Consider the following 23,103-nt stretch of genomic DNA (forward strand, 5'->3'; position numbering starts at 1 on the left):
ATTGCTTTCATGTTCCTCACTTCTCTTTTATTCATGTCATTTTATTCATATTTATTCATGTTATTTATTCTCTTTTATTCATGTCATCTGGACCACTGCTTGCCATTTCTTCTATGTAAAATCACAAATGAAATCCTCTTCTTGACCTTGTTCTTCTGAGAGTTATAACTGAATTTGTACTGTTTTGAAAGAGTCATATACTTAGTTTGATTTTTGTCTTCCATTCTCTCATGTACCTATTCCTAGCCCTATCCTGGCTTTTATCCCTACTGTCCTATGAAAACTGTCCTTGGGAAATTAGTAGCAACCTACCATTGGCTAGATGCAAAGTTTTAATCTTAGTCTTACTTTATTTAACTGACTTTAAGCATTTGGCACAATTGATTATTCCTTCACAGTCACTTTTCTTGGCTGCATAACACAGCACTCGGGTAGTTCCCTCATGCCCTGCTTACTGGCTGGTCCTTGTCCATCTCTTTTTGCAGAGTAATTACCTGTGGGTTAAATTATCCTTCTTAATCTCTTAGCTTTAGGATCGACTTACATCCTAGCAAATCCCAAATGCATTTCACTAGATTACACCTTTCTTCCAAATTCCACATTTGTATATCTAACTGCCCACTCAGCATTTCCATAGGATTATCCAACTGCTGAAGCTTATTAGCATGTCCACAACTACCTTATTTCCCTCCCTGCTTCTAACTTATTGTAATAATAACATCTATAGTGCCATCCAGTCTCCTAATTTGTCTCTCATGCTCTACTCTTTTCTTGTTACAATATTAGTTTCCAGCATTCAAGCCAGAGTGATTCTTTCAAATGCTGTCACATTGGTGTCTTCATTTCCTAACACCTTCCCTCCTATGTTCTTCTCTAGATCCTGGTATTTTTGTTGTGTTCTGAAAATATCAGGCATGATTCTGATTTTCACTGGCTGTTGTCTTAGCCTGTTTTCATATGATGGGTATCATATACATTCCTTGAGAAAATCTGATCTTCTTAGTCTGTCCTGAGAACATTAAACTTATGAGCACCTCCACTTCCATGTATGTATATGCATGAGTATGTATGCACACATGTATGTGACAGTGCTGGGGCTTGAACTCAGTTCCTTGATGCTATTCCTGAGCTTTTTTGTTCAAAATTAGTGCTGGGCTGGGAAGGTGGCTCAGTGGTAGAGCGTTTGCCTTGCATGCATGAGGCTCTGGGTTCGATTCCTCAGCACTACATAAGCAAAAAGAAAAAAAGCCAGAAGTGGGGCTGTGGCTCAAGTGGTAGATCGTCTGAAGAGCTGAGAGACAGCACCCAGGCCCAGAGTTCAGGCCCCACAACCGGACCCCCTCCCACTACCCCCCCTCAAAAAAAAAGTTAGTGCTCTACCCCTTGACCACAGCTTCACATTTGGGGTTTGGGTGGTTAATTAGAAATAAGAATCTCATGGACTGCTGAGCCTGACTTCCAATCATGTTCCTTCTGTCTCAGCCTTCTGAGTAACTAGGTTTATTATGCATGAGCCACTGGCACCTTGCTATGACTCTATCACCTAAAAACAATCTTTACTTTGATCTTTCACTTTTTTCATGATATCTTTTTCTTGAAGAACTTAAAAAACCTTATTGCATGCTCTCTCTGTCTCTCTCTTCTTCCCCTCTCCATCTTTGCACAATATGTTTATTTTGTGTTGCTTAAGAAATCCTGCTCTTTGTCAAGGTAATTACGTTTTGTGGCTATAGATTTTAAAGATAGTCTCAGTTAGAACTGAAAGGTATTCAGGACAAGTACTTGGTTGGAGGTCCCTTTTATGTTCTTCAAATCAACAATGACCAGATTTGTCCATCATTTTGGCAACCCACCAAATATACATTTCTGGAAAAATGCCAGATGTTTCTTCAGATGCTAAATTGTGGGTGTTGGGTCTTGCTCAGAGGGAGAGGGACAGATGACTGAAGTTACCTCTTCTGTCTCTGATGTGAGTCATTGCAGGGTCTATATGCAATGTCATTTTTCAGAAGGAACAGTGATTACAGCACATCTTGGTTTGTATATTACCCACCCACCAGATAAAACTAGCATTCTCTTCTATTTTTATTTTTGAAAAATATTTCCATGTAAATTAGAACCTAAAGCAGGCAGATCTTTTTAGCAGACAAGATTCATCTAAAGTCCTGTTTTCTCAGAATACATTCCATACCTCAATTGCCTCTTAGAGATTTCAAAGGCTTTTATATACCTGGTAATTTGGAGGAATTGCTTTTATTTTGTGGTTTCTTGGGGACTTCTAATACTCTCTTGTAAGATGTTTGCAGATGTCAATAGCTTCCAGCTCTGAAGGGTTATAGTAACAAGATCATTCTGTTTTCACTTGTGGTATCTTGTTTTCTGCCTGTGCTAGTTGTTCTTTCCTGCCTTCATCAGAGATGTATAATCAGACTCTAAAGTTGTTCTTTTTTTTTTTTTTTTTAAATGAGGTGTTTGTTGGTATACTATTTGTTTCTTTTGGCCGGGGGGTAAGGGGGTACTTTGACTTGGTCTAGTTCTGCAGAATGTCTTCAAGGCACTACTCTCATTTATACAACCTTTTTTTTTTATGTATAAGTAAGTGTAAATCTTCCCATGGTCTTCATTTAAATGCTTGCAGGAAATCTATTTCTTGTCTTTTCATTTCTAGTTTTGGAGTTCTAATTAGTATATGCCTTTCTAAAACTCTGTGGTTTTCAAAATATGTAGGGAAAAACATAGAACTGGAGATTCTGTGGCAAATCAAAAGCCTACATATGGCAAATGTCATTATTTTGTTCAATTCATTTTTAACAATGTTTTCACCATGAAATTATTTGGCTACTTTTCTGTAAATAGATTTTCCTCTGTTGCTTAGTGAACATGAATATATTGACACATCTTTACTCCTTAGGGCTGATTCTGATAACAATTGATTTTTGTCTTTATTAAAAATCTTGTTTGGCTGTGGGTAAATCTCAATGGTAGAGTGTTTGCTTATCACACACATGGTTTTAGCTTTAATCTTTTGCACCTTGAAAAAGAATGGAGTCTTGTTCATTACTGGCACCTAGCATCTTCTGTGAGCATTATAGATACATCACTGGGTATAATCACTAACTCTTTCGGGGATTTGTATGTTCCATTTGGCTCCCTAATAGATCTCTTTGTGGTCTTCTCTTTTTACTTGGCTTCCAGGATATGTGTATCTGCCCTGTGTGTTACTCAGCATTCCTTCAGACCAGGCAACTCTCATCACTCCACATTTGTTATTTCCTATTTCGTTTGTCTAAAATTCTCATTTAGGATCTTATCCTGCTTATAATGATGATCCTGACATTCTCAGACCTTTCTTTGACCTTGGCCACCTTCCCTATTTGTATTTGAACTATTATGTAGATTTTCACATGCCTTTTGGGAAAAAGAGGTGGCTTCACTTCCTGGGAAAATGATAATTAAGAGAAAAAATTTGTATTCTGCAGTGGAAGTAGACAGCACTGGAATGATGTACATGAAGCTTACATTTCCTTGTAACTAAAAGAGTCATTTACCTTCTCACAAGAGAAATGTCTTGGCTATATCAATGTATTGAAATGTTTTATAATATGTTTGATGCATCAAGGCTCAGTTAGCTTCTGAGAGGAAACATCTATTTTTATTCTGTTATCTTCTGTATTGCTATTGGGATGAGTTTAGAAGGAAGATATTAAAATGATGAAGCTTTTCATTCGAGAAATTGGCTATTTAAGAGACATAATAAGCTATGAATATCTTCATTGAGTACAGAGTGGATTAGAGAGAGCATCTTGTTTTCTCAGATGCAAAATAGATGGCAAAGGCACATCAGGCAGCTAACTGTAGATGGAGAATCATTGGTGTACAGATCAGGAAGAAGCAACATCTTGCTTTTCTACTTTCTGTAATTGTCCAATATTAGCTTGGACCTGGAGATGCTCAAATCTAGTACTGCTGTCTCAGCCTTTTGTTCTGCATGTTTCTTTTGGGGCAATTTAATCCAACTGCAGTTACTGCTTATGTACTACCAGGAAGTTGCTGCACATAGTTGTGAGCAGTTAAACAACAGTGTTAGGATGTCTTTTGTGTTGGACCTTAGAGGCCTGTATGAGTCACTAAAATAATTATGTCAACCTATGTAGCTCTACTCTCTTACTTCTTAAATGAATCTACTATGAATTCAGTCTCTATATCTCCAATAAAAGGCCAGAAGTATCTCTAGCCTTCTTTGACCTGTCATCAGGACTCAATATTGGATGTCTACTCTTTCCTTCCTGTTGTCAGTTCCTGTTTACACCTTTCTTATGATGGTACTTCTCTCTCTCTCTCTGTCTCTCTGTCTCTCTGTCTCTTGTCTCTCTGTCTCTTGTCTCTCTGTCTCTGTCTCTCTGTCTCTCTCTCCCTCTCTCGCTGTCTCTCTCTCTCTTTCTGTCAGTGGGGCTTGATCTCTGGACCTGGGTGCTGTTCTCAGCTCTTCAGCTCTAGGCTAGCGCTCTACCACTTCAACCACAGTGCCACTTCCAGCCTTTTCTGTTTATGTGGTGTTGAGGAATGGAACCCAGGGCCTCATGCATGTGAGACAAGCTACCACTGAGCCACCTTGTCAGCCCCTCATATCTCTTAAGTTTCTATCTATTCCTGCTTTTGTGAGTCTCAAGGTCCTGAGATGAGTAAGAGTAGGGAGAGAGACTGTTTTTTTTTTTTTTCCTATATCTCTTATTCAGTTTTTTCAACTTCTAATTTTCTTGTTTTTGTATCTGTCCTGAAAATGTACATTAAGTACCCCTTTATGAATACAAAATTTCTTGATTATTTCATTTTTCCACTTCCTTGAGCTCTTACAGCATTTAATCCCTAGTATATAACAGTTTATCACTTCATCAAAATTGATGTGTATATATTGCTCTTCTGCCTTTGACTAAGATCAAGTGCAAAACAGCTGTATTGCTGTTTCATATCTGTAAAATTTCATCTGTAACCATATTAAGCTCCAAGATTTTTTCAGTTCCACATGTGTACATACATACATGCATAGATACACATATATTCACCCACAGAATGCTTTATGTGCTTTGTATGTAGCTATTATTTCTAAGTGTGATAGAACTGTATATATAGGTTTATATATATGTGTGTATAGTCTCCTAAGGTTTATAGAATTTATTTTATATTCTAGTTTATTTTTCATTTAAAAATTCTCTCTTTTTAAAATTTATTTTTATTGTCAAGGTCATGTACAGAGAGGTTACATATGTACTATAGTGAGTACATTTCTTGTTGAACTTGTTACTTTCTCCCTCATTTTTCTCCCATTTTCCCTCTCCCAAACCCCTACCCAAGTTGTGCAGTTCATTTCCCTCATATTGTCTTGTATCGTTGTTGCATTGATTCACTTTTGTCCTTTGTCTTACCATTTTGTTGTTCCCCTTCCCTAATTCAGATAAATGTATATATAATACCGAGGGTACCAAAATCAAATAGTGACAACAGGGGATAAACCATAGGGGGGAAAACGAAGAAAGAAAAAGAAATCACATATGACATTAAAAACAACCACAACAAAGAAGTACCTCTTGTTTCCTATCTTGGGATTTCATTTCGCTTAGCATCATCTTATATGGTCATATACACATAGCTATTGAAGTATTTTGCTCATCTGCTAGGACTGTCGTAGACTACTAATTTTTACAAATGAGGGCACAGGAGCTCATGACATAGAAGTGAGAGAAAGGAGGTGAGAGAGGATTCTGAAATTGATTGCTTATGAGGAGCAGTTATGTTGTGTCCAGATGAGATCATTACAACTATTCCATTGCTTCTTTTTCAGTCTGTTATGTAAAATAAGTAATTCTATCCCTGATAAAACATTTCAACTAAATACTTATTAACCATTTATTATCTAGTAATTATTTAATATATAAGGAATAACCTGTTTCACATGTATTCTATTATACTACATTAGTATCTATATTCATTTGCTTTTTCATTCACATTATCCTATTTGGCTTTTAGGATAAGAACAAGAAGCTACGTCCTCTGTATGACATTCCCTACATGTTTGAGGCCCGGGAATTTCTTCGAAAGAAGCTTATTGGGAAGAAGGTATGCAAGAACCAAAACATATTTGCAATTGGTTAGACTTAATCTAATCCTTTGGAGGCAATTATTTTAAGCTGGCTCTTTCCCAGCAGATGACATTCCCTCACTAAGTCAAGTTGAATTACTTTGATAGGAAGAGAGGCGTGTCTATGTGTCAGTAAGTGGTACCCCTTGAGAGAGGTTTAAAATTGGGGCCCTGACCACAGTTTGATTGCCGGTGTTCTCACAGCAGGATCCAGGCTCGATTCCAGTTTCAATAATTGCATATTGCCCTGAGCTCCATTCACTCAACTCTCTTGTTTGCTCCAGCCACCTCCATTAAAAATCTGAGGCTGTGGGCTTTACCTGTAAGAGAAAGTTACTGCTATTTCATATTTCCCCTATTTCAGAGGGACAGGTTGACTACAGGAGAGGAAGTCAGGGTCTCCTGGAATAGGAATATGCTTCCTGTGAAGAATTAGGCATGAATGAATGCAACCTCCACTTCTCTGGCTTATAAGGTTTTCCATAGCCTGTCCTCTAGATATTAGTAGACAAGGTATATATAGATTGTTATGTAGCATATTGACTATGTTCAATAGCTTGCGTACCCTAGGGGGCATATCCTAGTTTTCTTAGGCAGAGAATAATCCTAATAGTCTATGAATATTACAGTTGGGAGTTTTTGAGCATCCTCTTAATTGTCCTGACATCCTTGTTCTTCAAATCCCAGGAATATCTTTGTCCTTAGTGAACAAAGAACATAAATGAAATTGTTCCTTTGATGATAGTTGAGAAACTGTTCAGAGAGGGACTGTGATTCATGTCTTTCTTTGCTTCAGTTAAGATTCTCTGAGAGACTTCTTTTGGATCAATTTTTATTGTGTCTTCAGAATGCTAAGGCCAATCACCTTTTTGTCTGGTCTTAAAACATTAAATCCATATTAGTATTCCTTACCTAAACTATTGATTATGATAGATTTGATAAAGGTCTAGCTTTTGAACGAATGCCAAAATAGTGTAACATAAACATAAAAATAATCAGGTTTATTATATCATATTCAGTAGGATGATAAATTATAGCAAGAGATTTTGAAGTTAGATATAAGATGAAATTTCTAATTTTCGGGAAGGAAAACCAAACTGGATTCCCTAAAATGAGTATTAAATCTCCTCAGGTTTCTTCAGAGAATAGGCTCATTTGTCATTGTATAAAACTTGACAGAATGTTGTATTCATTCATGAAGTGTAGTGCCCAATGATGGCTGTAAGTCTCTTTCAATTTCAACATCTCCAGTTATCTGATGTAATGTCTAACATCTCTATCTCACCCAGTTGACATCTTATCAGTCATTTACTGCCTCATAAACAATTGCATATAGACAACCTTACAAGTATGGATTCTTCCACACAGAGTCATATGGCATGGAATAGCAGCCTCCATTTGATCTGTGTGCATCCAGTTGTGTGCATGATTTCTTGGACTGTTTTCCTACCCTGATTCTGTTTCATCCCTGAAAACATAGATCACAGCTTGTTGTAGCTGCTGCTGTATGGTCCTGGAAGGTTAGCCCAAGGCTTTGCTCTCAAGTACTGTGTGCCAGGCCCCTGTACAATCCTTCATCACAGGATAAAAGCACTGACCTCAAGTGTCAGACATGGTGTCAATTCTTAGGCAATTAGGGGAAGAAACCTTGTGTACTGGTTCCTACGCAACAGAGTTGATTGGATACTATTTGTGCTGAGCCTGAGTTTTGTCCCCCACAGTGACATTGTATAAATGATGAACACTGTATCCTCGCATAGGGAGTTGGATGTAGCTCAGCTCTGCTGGGCTGGAACATTCCTGATGCCAACTGCTTTTCCTGACTCACCACCTGAAACCACTTGCCTGTCTTCTGGGCCTGTCAGTTGCAACAGTGAACACCCATGCGCAGTGGCATCTGGGAGCAGGCAGGGCAGTGCTGCCTCAGGAGGGGTGGCTAGCACATCATTGCACATTTCTGCCAATTCCCTTCAGACCTCTGCAGCTGTTCAGCGTGGCACATGGTGATTAAGAGTCACCACAAGGGAGCACATGTGCCTATGTGCACGAAAGCTGATTAGGGCAGCCAGTCACAGCTTAAGGAAGATATGGAGGGAAAAATCATCTTCTTTGCCTAGGCCTTCCCAGAGAGTCCATAATATGACATTTTTGAGAAATGTCTAGCATATGGAGAAATAAGATTGACGGCCAAGTGCTAAGGTGTTTTGGCTTTAATGGCTCCCATCCCAGTTATAGAAATTCACATTGATTTTAATCAATTTACATTGATTCAATTCTGGCTGTGTACCATAATTAAAATAAAGCATACTGCTTTTGTAGACTTGGTTTTAGCATTGGGAAATGGAGCTGTTATTTGCCTTTCATTGGGTTGGGCCATGAAAATCCAGCATGATCCAGTCTTTCATGATGGTCCATAGATCAGTACATTATTGTTTGGTTTGCTTAATGATTTTTCCTTAGCTCTGTCATTTCAGATTTATTCCTTTCACTCCAGTCAACAGAAATATATCAGTGTGTCACATAACAGTAGTTTTTCATTGTTGTTTGAATCGCTGTTATTGCATTTTCACCCCATTGTACAGATTCAGGTGAAACCTTGTATGCTGAGACACCTGTATTTAACTTACCCAACAGGAATATGTGAGTGTGCTAAAGGGTGTGTGTGCACGTGCGTGTGTACACATACACTGTTTGGGTTAAGAGATTGGTAGAAAGTGTGTGTGTGTGTGTGTGTGTGTGTGTGTGTGTGTGTGTGTGTGTGTGTGTGTGTGTGCATGCTCTCTTTTGCTCTTCCCTGTTTACCCTCTACCATCCTTATACTAACATCTTAACTAGAGGTTATTCATGGTAAATACCTCTCGTGCTGATTTCTTTTTTCTTTTTTTTGGCGCGGGGGTCTAGTCGTGGGCCTGAACTATGGGCCTGGGCACTGTCTCTCAGCTCTTCAGCTCAAGGCTAGCCTTCTACCACTTGAGCCACAGCGCCACTTCCGGTTTTTTTTTCCTGCATATGTGGTGCTGAGGAATTGAACCCAGGACCTCATCCATGCAAGGCAAGCACTCTACCACTGAGCCACCTTCCCAGCCCTCGTGCTGATTTCTTTAAGGGTTCATCATGAAATAGAATTTGTAATGATTACAGCATGTCTTTTTTCCAGACTTATAACCTCACTGTGTGCTGAACCTCAATGTGTGAGTAATGTATTGAGATTGACTCCTCTCTAAAAGAACAAGAGCTAATCTTCTAACGGTATTTTTTCATAATACTGAGGGAATACCTTATAGATGAATTTGTATGCCCTAGTCATTTGCTTTCAGCACATCAAGGTAATGACCAGACCCTTCTTCATTGCGGATTCCCCCCAATTGTTTTGGGAAATGTTGTTTTAATATTTTCTTCCATTAAAGTGTAAATTTACTCATTCCTTATAACTCTTGATTGCTTAATTACAGATATTTGTCTCTCTATGCTATTAGTGTGAGTACTGCAGTTTTAACTCAGTGTCTGGGCCACTGTCACTTAGACTTTTTTCCTTAAGGCTGACATTTTAACACTTGAGGCATAGCCCTACTTCCAGCTTTTTGCTGCTTAACTGGAGATAATAGTCTCATGGACTTGTTTTATTTGTTTTTGTTTTTGTTTTTTTAACCTGCTCTAGCTTTGAGATATTCAGCTTTCAGCTTCCTGAGCTGCTAGGGTTTAGGTGGGAGCCACTGTGTCTGGCTTTGCAGAATTTTTATCACCATAGGAACCATTTTGTTCAGAGTTGAAACTTGTTTTACTATTTGCTCAGAAATAATAGAAGCCAGAATATACTTAATGTTTTAGTGATAACAATAAATAACTAATAACAGACTTTTGGATCATCAGAGATCTCTCTCCTATTATATGTGGCTTCTGTAAGTTTTGTGGGGGAGGGATAGTACTGATGTTTGAACTCACACTTGTTAGGCTGAGACACACTACCATTTGAGCCATACCTCCAACCATTTTTTCTTTCATTATTTTTAAAGTAGGTTCTTGCTTTTTTTTTTTTTTTTTCCTCAAGCTGTCTTGGACCATGATCATTCTGTTTATGCTTCCTATGGGATGACAGGCATGTATCACCATGTCCAGTTATTTGTTGGTTGCAGTGGAATCTCACAAAATTATTGTCCAGGCTGTCTTCCAACTACAAGTGTTCTAGATTTCAGCCTCTTGAGTTTGTAGGATTGAGTTAGAACTAGTTTATGAGCCACTACACCTGGATTCTTCTAGTAGCTATTGGTATTAAATTAATTTCATTATGTCCATTAGGCCTTACATCTGTTTTGTTTACTCTTTGTGTCCATTACACAATAGGTGCTTAATAAATTTTAACTGAGTGAATTAACATAGGGACATTGGACTCAAGCTGTAGAGAAGGTTCTATACTTAATCCCAAATAATATACAGAGCAAGGGTGAAGTAGGACTTACCTGATTTGCCTGTGGTTAGTGATAGTTGTATGGATTTGCATAGATTAGGGTAAAATTTTAGTAATACTGAGTCAATCTGGAAATGATTGCTACTGTATGTAGTGTTATCTCTATCCTGGGATAATGTGCTTCTGTGAAGTAAGTTTGTACTTTTTTCTTATGGGACAAAATATTTTAAATCTGTAAGCAAATTTTAGCCACCTTTGTATTATTTTCATACAATTCACATTTATTCTTTGAACTACTTTTTTTAGATACCTTATATAATAATAGTTTAAAGGATTTGACTTCCATTTATTGAATCTTCTCTTTGTGCTACATAAGTAGCTCTAGTAGCAATGTTTGTTTTTACCTACATCTTACAAAATGTGTGTGTCAGTTCCTCCAATTTTTTGTGGGTTGTGGGGCCTGGGTGCTGTCCCTTGAGCTTTTCTGCTCAAGGCTAGAGCTCTACCACTTGAGCCACAGCGCCACTTCTGGTTTTCTGGTGGTTAATTGAATATTAGAGTCTCATGGACTTTCCTGCTTGGGCTGGCTTTGAACCATGATCCTCAGATCTCAATCTCCTGAGTAGGATTACAGGCGTGAACCACTGGTGCTTGGCTCAGTCCTCTTTTTATAGCTGAAGAAACTGAAGCCCAAGACAGTAAATATTTTACCCAAATACTTCTAATTGCTCTGCTAAATTAAACGCTATTTGTTTTCCTGTTCAAAATACTGACTCTGATGTTGATCTGTCATGGTACGTATTAGGAGCACTGTTAGTTCCTGTATGTAACATGCACTTTACATGCTGCAAGAAGTTAATTCTTCAGCCACCTTGTCCTTTTAGGAGCTTTTAGGAGGTGATGATAGCACTATACATCAGACTTTAGAGCGCTTCCAGCCCTCTAGACATTATCTCATTAGTCTTTGAGATGTCCCTGTGAGGGGGTGTTCATCAACTTGTTCTTACAGAATCAGTGTCAGATTATATGCTCTTTTCCATGTTACACAGGCTTTAGGAGGTCAAAGGCATTATGGCATAGCTGATGATGAAGCTGGATTTCCTTTCTCTTCAATCGCTTGGAATAGCTGCAGTGTCTGAAAGTGTCTGGGAGGATGGAGGGGAGTAGAGTTTGTATTTGTTTATCAGCCCAGAGCTTGGGGACAGGTGAGAAACACTAGGTGCTAGCTCCTCTGACTAAGGATGGGTCTCTGCAGGTACTGGGAGCCATGTTGTTAGGAGGGGCTGTATTTTTATTCAGCTACTACAAGCTCCTCAAGGGCAAAACACCTTCCTGAAGGAGTAGACCTCATCCTCCCTGTTTTGTTTTTTTGTTTTTTTCCTGGACTGGTCTTTTCCAACTGTGTACATGGCTGCTATCTGTGTTTCTCCCTGTATTCTGGAATCTGCTATGCTGAGCCCAAAGCCGGTAGGGTAGGAATTCTTTTCTTAATTGCCTCTGATGTGCTTTAGTTTGGATTTTTAAACATTTCTTTTGTCATCTCCACATTTTTCACTTCATATTAATTTGATTCATTCACGCCATGGAAAAGTCCTTTACATTAATGATCAAAACAGGCCCTAAGGTTGTGAATGCATTGTGATTTAAATTGACAGGTTTATGTGAGGTGACTTGTCCTTGCCTTCCAGTGCCAGCTGTTACCATCAATGTGGCTGTAAATTTTTGAACAAATGACTGAAGATATTTCACCAAATGTAGCGATGTTTGGAATGACTTACAATTTCTGATCATATCTTTTTTGAGTGGGCATTCTTCCACCAGGACACCATAAGACCTTGCTCATATGCTTTAGAGACCAGGATTCACTGTATAATTCCTCTGTCATGTAGGTCTCAGGAATGATCCTACACTTTGACCCCTTGAACCACTAACTTCCTTGTCTGAGGATGGATGAATAACAAAAATGACTTGAGTTTCCAGTTTCTGGAGACTCAGCACAAAGTAGCTTTCTTCCTGCTGCTACCTAAATGCTCTTTGTGATAATGAGCTCTTGTTTTCTCTCTCTCTCTCTCTCTTCTCTGTGTGTGTGTGTGTGTGTGTGTGTGTGTGTGTGTGTGTGTGTGTGTGTGTGTGTGTGTGTGTGTGTGTGTGTGTGTGTGTGTGTGTGTGTGTGTGTGTGTGTTTCCCTGCAGATTGTGAAAAGTACCTCAGTGCTTTGGGGGCCATCAGTGTGTTGAGCTGAGTACACATCTCTTTTGGTGAAGTGTGTTATTTGTATGACGTATATTGTAATATCCTCTTCAGTAAGCATCTGTAAGGAAACTTGAATTTTCAGTTGCATTCCTGGAAATTTCTTCTGTATGCTCACCTGTGGGAAATGATTTATTACCTACCAGAATTCTCAAGATTTTGATTCCTCTAGGCAATACTCTTGTATTACTTTGCTTGTCATTAAAGACTTGCTTCCTGGACCTCCCAAGTTGCTCATAGTTTTCTGGAGAAAGTTCCTACATTTGTAACATGATTTGTGGTCAGCTTGTCTTCAGCTACCCACTCCCTGATCTTTTCTGATAGATTTCTGAAATGTTGTCCTTGGAGTTGGAACTTTCCATGTTTATTTTCTGCAAACTGAGATTTTATTTTAGGGGGAGATTTGTGCTGATTCAGCTCAGCTGTGTTTGGGGGTAGGGAGAAGACAGGATTTTTTTCCCCCAACTTTAAAAATAACCCTTATGTGCCCAAAAAACCCCCCCCAAACCCTATAAAATGTGCTGAATTGCAAAATTTCCAACTTCGTACACCTCCTGGTTTATAGAGAACTGATTCTTTTGAGCTCAAGTTCAATGGTAGTTTGATGTTGTGGAAGACCGTAAATCCAGACTCGTTCCAGATGTGTATATTTGAGCAGGAAACATGATTCACTCCATTTTTTTCCCCTGTCTTTTTCCTCCATAATTCGATTTGCTTTTGAAGGCCTATACACGGATGATACAGGCACGTTTCCTAATTAGAATTTGTTAAATATAGTTGTAAAATAACATATCATTCAGAAATAATGAGTTTTAGTTTCCAAAGTTTCTTTCAGAGTGGTGCTTGTTTTGTTTGTTCTGTAAAGTTAGACCCGTCATTGAGGTTGCTCAAATATTTCTTTCCCAAGTATGTGACTTGCTTGTACATGTGTAGGAAGTTAGCGCATACAAGGGCCTTCGTTCTGAGGTAAAGTTCTTTCAACTATATAGACGAGTACTGGCAATGTGAAATGCCTTTCATATAACTCATTACAATAAAATAAATTCTCTCTCTATATATATGTAAAAATGCATGCACTTCTTATATGGTGGCACTTTTTTTTTTTTTTTTTTGCCTTTTTACAAAACAGAATTGGTAACTAGACCTTCCTTCTTTACTTTCTGCACTATCTAGGTATCTCCTACGGCAAATGTTCAGATATCTCTAAAATGCAGCAGTTATAATGTTCTATGCAGTTGATTGGCCTTCTTGATGTTTTCATAGTGGTTAGTGTACTGAGTTGAATGATCTGAATTTTCATCTGTCTGCAATCTTAGAATATGACCTGATGGGAAATAGTATCTTTACAGATATAATTCAGTAGGTTAAAGCTAATGGTTACCTTGCATCTTCATAAAGAAAGACTAGGGGAAGAAGGCCAAGTGACAAAGGAGGTGGAAATTTGCTTGAGATGGTGATGAGTCAAGGAATATCAGTGACTATCTAGAGGCTCCAGCAGCTAAGATGATGCAAAAAAGGGTTCTTCCCTTAAAACTTTAGGACCCTGTCTACACCTTGATTTCAAATAGAAGCCTCAAGAATATTGAAAACATACATTCCTATCATTTTAAGCCAATTAGTCTATGTACTTTGTCATGGAAGACCTAAAAAACAAATACAGAATTTCTTATAATGTTTGACCAGACTTCTAATTTCTGGGCTTTTACTTCAGTAATGACCTCTTTTCCAGTGCAATCCATGGTGTATTTCTCATGGCACAATTTTTACCTGTAGTCAGCTGTCTAGTTCATCTTGCTCCCTTTAATTGCTGTAATTTCTTTTGGGTAATAAGCTACTCCTCCTCCAGGCCAGCTGACTGCTAAGAGTAGAGCAGTTGGTACCCACCATTTCCACTTATTACAGTAGGCTTGCCCTAACGCAACTACCTTGTCTTCCTTTGTTGAAGAATACAAGCTGGTATTCCTTTAAGAGGCTTCACTGTCTCATGGCCTTCTTAGTTATGGAATTTCTGTTTTGATCATTAATGACAGAACTGTCAAGATTCCTGACAGTAGCTTTTGATAGGCTGGGCACATCTCATTCAAGGTTGATGAATAGAAAACGAGGAACAATTATTAGAAATCTCTTCTGGAACACATTTGTGACTGTTTTGGCTGTGTAGTGTGAGTGTTATGTAGAACTCTGCTGGAATTTTTCTTCTGTAACCATAAAAATCCAAAACTTTGCCCTCATTCTGGCCTTTTTGGATGATCTTGGGCTTTGTTTTTTCACCACTTTTGGCTTAACAAGTAGGTTAAATTGACCTGGGTTGGGCTCGTGAACAGGTAATCCTTCAAAAATGATATGTGTTGTGTTTATTCTCTTTCGGGACTCAATCCCTATTCCTACTCTTAACACATTAGCCAAATGAAGTCAATTCATTTTTATTATTCAACAAGGATATTTTGAGGACCTTTTGGGAGGTAAAATAAAGATAAATAGCATCTCTATTTTAAGCTGCTTCGTGTATAACTGGGATAAGATGACACCATCACGTGAGAAGTTGAATAAGAATGATTTTGAGTGACTGCTAAGATAATAGTCTCTTAGCATTATTTGATGAATATTAATGTGAATTATATAGATCACAGCTATTGGTCTCAGATAGGAAAGCTCTCCCATGTTGGGTGACCTTATGTAATAAGCCCTTAGTGGCCACACACACTGTTCACACTTACTTAGGAATATTTCCATTCCTACCTTCTTGCCCTGCCTGCAAATACCTGGTTTCAGTTGCTGACTATTGGATACCGAATTACACATTCCAGTAGACAGCTGTCATCTATTAGGTCCACCTTATATTTCATGGTTTCACATATTTTTTTCTCTACCCACATGCTGTATTGACTTTGTTCTTGATCTTTCTTAATGTTACCACTATCCACTTTCCCAAAATTCAGAATCAACATCTTTTGACCCCTACCCAGTTTTCTTAGTAACTGGATTCACCAGTTTTGTGCCTCCTTTATCCTCCTTTTCACATATTTCCCAGGGAGAATCTTTGAGTCTGTACACTGTAACCTCTCATTTTAATTATTGCAGCCCTGCCTTAACTAATTTCCTGCTTCTTCTAAGCCTGTCATCTTTCACACTATTGTCAGGATTGCTTTCTGTTTGCACAGTCCTAATATGCCATCAACTCTACTGATACCTGATTGCCTGCCAAAAAGAATGAACATAAAGTCAAGGAAAGGAATTGTATATAAAATGGTATAATTCCATATAAGGATTGTTTGCATTTTCATCCTGGCTTTCTACTCTTACCATCTATACAATATGTCCCAAAGACATCAGTAGTTTTTTAAATTTTTATTGTCAAGATGATATTCAGAGGGGTTACAGTTACATTAGAAGACCTCAATATTTTAAGGACATGTACAACTGTTCTGCACTTTTGTGTTTGCTTCTTGGTGTACACTGTGGTGCTGTCTGTACTTATGTAACACTTGTGGGTCTGTTTCTACAGTAGTGCTTCCCTGATTTCCTTCCTCACTGCACAGGGCAAGCAGTCTGTCAAGCCTCCTCATCCCCATACTAAATGTTAGATGATGCTGAGGAGCATGTTAGTATCCTTAGAATCTTGATGAAGGAGGTGGCCTTTGTCCTGATCCTTTGAGCATTTTATAAAAAGATCCAAATATTTGCTTGTGGAGAAGGGATGTGGAAAACTCATTGTGTAAGGTAGAGAGATGCTTTCCTTGCCATCTACTTTTAATTTTTTTATACTGATGCCCTGGGCATAGTACTGTCTGACTATAATATAAGCCAAGACCTTAATAAAAGATTGAACAAATATTCTTTTCTTTTGTTTTTCTATCTATGAATTAAATTATTAGCATCTTACTTCATCTCATTGTTGACAGCATGCCTGATGTCTAATGTAGTCAGCTTCCCATTGTTAGGCTGGAGTTGAAAATCTTTGAGAGGCAATCTGGGCAGTCATTCCTTACTGGTGAGTGGGGCTATTTCTGTGTCTTTTCTTCTTCATAATCGAGAATGTACGCCATTGTCATTTGTTCTCCCTAAAAATGACAGGAGGATTTACTCAGCTACTAGACACTGTTAATATTATCTGGCTTGAATTACCCACTGTTATTTTATAGCTCTAAGTGGCAGCAGCCTGACAGACACTGACTGTGCTCTGCTGGTCCTATGGCCCCCAGCACGGGGCTCATGATGTTCCCATTCACCTAGCACAGTCCACATGGGTTGGGAGTAACAAGCCACTTGCGCCAGTTTGCCACATTTCTAATATAGGGTTTAGCTTTTAGTCCTGCAAGTTGCTGCCTCATGTAGGTAGACCTGTCAAACCTGTCCTGAAAGACCTTGATGCTCAGTGGAGTCCTAAGAAAGAGGGGGTGTGGGGGGGAAGTACCGTTAAAATTCCCATTTCCTCACTAACCAGGTTTGCTACTTCTGGAAACCTCTAGTCCTTTAAAAATACCACAGAAACAGGGTGCCACTGGCTTGGGCCTGTAATTCTAGCTACTCAGAAGACTGAGATCTGAGGACCAGGGTTTGACCCCATCCCTGGCAAGAAAATTCATTTTAGAAACATCTCCAGTAAAAACTACCAAAAAGCCTGAAGTGGTGGAGCATTAGCCTTAAGCAAAAAAAGCTCAAAATAAAGAAAAGTGAGGAATGGGAGAGACTGCACTCCAGAGACACCATGGGCGCAAGCAGGTTTTGGTGAGTTGGGGTACTTCTTTACTTTGCTAGATGGAGCTAAACTGCCAAATGGAAAAATCTTATGTACGCTTGGTGTGCTCACAAGGCCTCTGTTTGTTCATTTGTAAAATGGGCATGGTGTTTGACAGCTGCACTTCCTTGGATGTAATAGTATAAGGAAGGAATCTTTGCAGACAGCTGCATTTGCAGTACATTTTGGGCAGGACAGAACGGATGGAACTGTTAGTTCCTTGGGATAGAAATAGAAGCCAGCACTTCAAATGCAGACTTGTATTCTTTTTCCACAGTTTGTTAAGCTACATTAAAATGTAGAAGTAGAACATTTCTATGACTTCAGAGACATGAAGTTAGGCAGTTGAAGATTGTCTATGTTATATTCTTATGTTTGGGATACATGAATTTCTTCCAGTATTCCTTTGTTTCTTAATTAATTTATAAATTGAAAGCAAGCTTCATCTATCCTTTTAAAAGAAACTCTTACTTAGGGACACAGAAAGGCTTAGTCAGTCATCCAGGTATGTTCAGACCTGATGGTACATTGATTTGCAAATGTGTAGTTTTTCTAGGAGTGACTGTGAAGTGGGCCGGATAAAGGGTGCTGGCAGATTACTGCACAGGATGGAACCCCAGACCCAAAGTGTATTCATCTCACTCCATTTATATGTTAGCCCTTAGTTATTCTGCTCTAAAAGACAATCTCCAAGCCTTTTCATGAGGATTTGCTGCTGTTCTTGATGTTGATTGATGTATTTGATTCTGTTACAGCTCTGAAAGTTTAATCTTTTTGTCATCAAGTAGCTGTTTTACTTTAAAACTCAATGCATGTGAATACTTGATGTGAGTAAATGTGTATCACACACATTCCTTGAGTCTTGTTACCCTCAGGTGATTCTTCATACTGACCATGAACAGTAAATGCTATGGGTCTGTTTGCTGAGGATACAGTAACACAAATCTTTATTTCTGGGGAATAGCTTTAATTTTATCTTTTACCCACTGTGATTTCCACTCCACACTCTCTCAGAAAGCTAGGAGACTGAGTTCCTTCTTTCCTTGCTTCTGCTTATGGTATAGAATTATGTCCTAATATCTGGAATGTTTAAATAATTAGGGTTAGCATTTTCAGCAAAGTCCTCTCCTCAAAGATCTATGGCTCCAAATGTTATACTCCCATCTGAGGGCTGGCATTTGTTTCCCTCTGTCATTGGGTCAGTGCGTTAAATTTTGAAATATGACTTTAAGAATCAAAATTCATCCAAATGATTGACTTCTTGACTTTGGCCAGGTGCTTTTTCACATTTTCTCCCATGGCCAGTGGTGGAATTTGCTTGCTGCAAGCTGTATGGAAAGAAAGCAGCATGCAGTTTGAACTCCACAGCATGGGAAGTTTTTTGAAGATGAAAGAGCAGATGAGTCGTATTGCTGCCCTTCAGTATTTCTGATTTGGTAGTAGTTAATCATATCTTTCCAAGGGGAAAATGGTAACAAGATCACTGAGCCTGGATACATTTATTGTCTCACTATTCAGGGGCTGAAATTGGTCTTGATAGCATCATTTATCCCCTATCTCAGAGACACAGACTTGTTCCTTTTTTTCTGTCTCTCTAGCCTTTCTGCTTTTGTTGGAGAAAAAAAGAAAAATAGAATGAGGAAAAAGTTGAGTCTGACATTGCTTAGTGTAGATATCCTCCACTGAGGGATTCTAGTTGATGGGCCAAGCCAAAGTGTGCGGTTTCTAGTGGGTGCTCTATGATGCACCAGCTTGATGCTTCCTCAATTACAAAGAACTGTGGGGTGCAGGGGTATAACTGTTTTGATGACCTGTGGCCTGTATCAGGGTCTATAATAAACTATTGGCTAGCAACACAGGATCAAAATTTTTTGGTCTTTGTTTTCACCTTTGCATGTTAAGATTGCATTTTGCATTGGTAATGTTTTTTGTGGTCAGGCAAAGATACTTTTCTTTGCAGGATTTTAAAAAATGTAATTGTTGTTAAGCAGCCAGGAAGATATAATTTAAAAAATATATTTTACATAACTTGTTCTTTACATTTTAAAAATAGATGTAGGAAGGATGTGTAGGAAAGAAATAGAGGCACAGAAAGCACGTATATGGATATAACAGTAGTTCTTTTTTCTTCTAAAGATTTTCCAACACAAATCAAGAAAATAAATGGATTTGGTTGCTTTATTTGCTGAGACAGATATTTTGAAGTCATTGGCAGGAAAGCCAATATGGGAACATTTTTTTATAAGCTATTACATAAAATAGGGAAAAATTTAAGTTATTTAATCTATCTTTTATCCTTTAGAATGTTTATAAACTAGAAACCAGAAACATTGTTTTTCTCATGTTCTGATGTTTGTTTCTTTATTATTTTTAGTATATAATGCATTTACTTATTTCAAAATTCTTACAGTAAGAGTATAGAAGGTCTTTTGTGGTATTTCACCAATTTAGTATCTCTCCTCAGAAGCAACATTTTCTTGTGAATCTTGCCAGACATATTGTAGGGCTATATAGGCAAATGTGTTGGTGGGCGTGCGGGCTGTCTTTTTTTACATAAATGCTAGCACTCTAAGTGCGGTTGAAATTTTGTACATGTAACCCAAAATAGCTCTACATTTCTGTTTCATTTCAACATGCTTACAAGTACTAAAACATCATCTTTGATCTGCACAATTTAGTAAAAGCTCACTATTTTCCTACAAACTTTGGGCCTGTTGTTTTCTATTGTGGTAATTTTCCTACTCGAAAATATAATGATCAGTTCTTCTAATATTAGTTACATTGTTCACTTTATCTTTGGCTATGATACTATATTTTATTGTTTTGTTATAACTAACATTTACTGCCCAATTTGTTGGTCACAAAACAATTTGTTTCTTTAAAATATCTTGAAAACAAAAGGGAAGGAAAAAAGAAAAAAAAAACTTTACCACTCATGGGTAGCACCTGATATTACTAGAGCATATATTAGTCCAATCTTTTTGATGCATTTGGTTATTTGCATAGTTTTCATCTTAGCTAGTAATTATATGGTACTTACTGCCATGTAACCTTCATGATGGTAGTTTCCTTGTGTTGTTAAATAGTCTTCTTTGTGAGCTACTTTTATCATTTAATATCAAACAAATGCATCATCAGTTTCCTGTTGTCAGCTATTTGGGGTTAAGTAGGTAGGCTTTGGAACCAGACAGACATTGGATTGAATCTCTGGGGCAATGTTTTCTCACTCAGGCCTGTTATGAAAAGTTAGATAATATATGTTAAGCACATAATACAATGCTTGGAGTTCAATCAGTAACAGCAAACTACAGAATTGTGGCTTAGGAATATTAACAAAAAGGAACAGACAAATAAAATGAATAGTTATTCTTTATTCTGATAAAGCAAAGTGTGAGAGGGAAGGGTAAAGTAAAATTTGCATTGGAGAGAAGAGATAGGAGGAAGTTAACTGGCATTCTAGGAGGAGTTCAGTCTGTTGTTTGTCCTCCTCCCTCAGAAAACAAAACCATCCCAGGTATTCAGAAGCCTGGGCTATAGTCTCTTTCATCCTAGGAGTAGAGAGGGTCCCTGGAAGGGAGAGTATGGTGAGAACCTTTTAATATTTTCTTTCTTTCTTTGCTGAGTTTCCTGGCACATTTTTCACAATCTGATATATTGTTCCCATGGGAACTAGCAAGATATCTGAGGAAAATTTTAATCTATTATAACCCAAAGGAAGCTAGAGTAAACTATCCCCCCCATCAATTTTTGTACCCTTAATTCCTCTGAAAGTGCCAAAATTAAAGCTCAGAATTAAGGATCCTTATTCACCTAAGCTCACCATCTGATCAGAATTGCTTGAACATCATCCAGGTGCAAATGTTGCATGCCTTGAGGTTTAGCTACACAAGTGAACACTCAATGAACATCCCTACCCCACTTGCCTGGCAGAGTTGACAGATTTCTTTTTAAAAGCTGCTGTTAATGGAGAAATCATTGATGAGTCTGGGTAATGATTAAGTTTGAGGTAACATCATAAAATCAACTTTTTTTTTTTTTTTTTACCACATGAGCAGCATGTTTTGTTTAAAGTATCTAAATATGTCAAATTTGAAGTTTGGCATGGGTCATGTTGTACAATGAAGATTCTATAGTTATCACTTAGCCAATAATGCTTTACCCTGGTATTCAGCATAAAGCAAAATAGAGTAGAATATTGGTTTATTAAACAATATTCACAAACTTCAAAGAAAAAAAGGCAAACATTATGCAAAAACAGTGCTCTACTAATATATTCTCCTTTTCTTTGATGTTACTTTTAAACTTCCACGGATTTTTAAATGGTATCTTTTTAATATTAAGTGCTTATTCACCAAAGTACTTAATTAAATTTGTTTTCATTATTATTCTGTTTCAGTTCCTTATTAAATATATGTAGTTAGCATTAAAAAAAGTAAAGTAGCATGTTTCATTTCTGTCTCCTGCACATCTTGGTTTTTCTGAAATGTACTGTTCAAGTATAGTATATTTAACTGAACTTCATGTCATTTTCCTTTCATTTTGCAATTATTTCCAAACTATCTTTTTTAAGAGATGGTTTGCATGAAGATCTTGGCCAGTGATTGCAGTAAACTCTTGTCTGTAGTTGGAAAGATCACCTGCTGATTGGTACTTTACCAACCTCCAATCAGGGATGCTTTTTCTCATTGCCTGAGTATTATTTCATTATTATCTATAGCTGCTAGGTGGTTTTCCTTTTATTTTTCTTTCCTATGGAACATTGCATAGTGGCAAAACATTATTAAGTATCTCTGTCTCTTTGGCTGGTTTTTGGTAACCAGGATAATAAGTTTGTAGCTCAAATTATTACCTTAAGAATAAGTCAACTCTCCTATTCTTGACATAATGACTTGTCTCCTAGACATAAAGGAGTGTTTTTGGAATAGCCCAAGATCTTCTTTTATTATTGTGTTAGAAACGTTTATTATTAGTTTTCTCATCATGAATTCTTAGTGGTAGGTGTAGGAGAAGTGGCAGGTTAGCAAGCTGGTGTGAGGAGCCCCCCTTCTTGCATAGAAATTATTAGAAGACTCATCAAGGAAAGATTTCTTGCTGTCTATACCAAGGATATTTCCACAGGCCAAGTGACCAAGACATGAGAATCCTTGAAACCTGGGTTGCAGGCAAGTTTATTTTGAGAGGGGGTATGCAAGGCAATGCAGGAGCCCTCCTGCACAGTTTTTTTGTGCCAGACTTTCCATACTTCACATTTTGATTCTTTTTTTTCCCCCCCATTCTACACAGTGGTTCTATGGTTTTTCTCAAATAGCTACTAGGAGTTAGCTGTTTCTCTTGGCTTATTGATTCCTTATTTTGAGACAGTGTTTTTTTTTATCTTTATTTTTGTTTTTAATGCATTTGACTGAGGTTCTTTGAAGCAGACAAATTAGGAGATAAAGTTATTTCTTTTATCTGATTTGATTCTGGTGGCTTGCATTTATTAAAGATAGCTCTTTCACATTTACCATTAATTGCTCTGTCAAATGAACTCTTGACATACTTTCTCTTATTACTTATTACTATTTTTATTACTAA

General features: G+C 37.8%; 1 protein-coding gene across 1 annotated transcript in view; it reads left to right on the forward strand.

The window, feature by feature from the left end:
• Snd1 (staphylococcal nuclease and tudor domain containing 1) overlaps nt 1-23,103 on the forward strand; it is a 446,310-nt gene that overhangs the window by 156,265 nt on the left and 266,942 nt on the right. Inside the window, exon 11 of the mRNA XM_069996698.1 lies at nt 6,025-6,114. Coding sequence (XP_069852799.1) covers nt 6,025-6,114 — 90 coding nt within the window. The remainder of the gene's footprint in view (nt 1-6,024; nt 6,115-23,103) is intronic.

This window comes from Dipodomys merriami, unplaced genomic scaffold (assembly GCF_024711535.1).
Source record: "Dipodomys merriami isolate MVZ:Mamm:240054 unplaced genomic scaffold, mDipMer1.0.p SCAF_5, whole genome shotgun sequence".
NCBI classification, from domain to species: Eukaryota; Metazoa; Chordata; class Mammalia; order Rodentia; family Heteromyidae; genus Dipodomys; species Dipodomys merriami.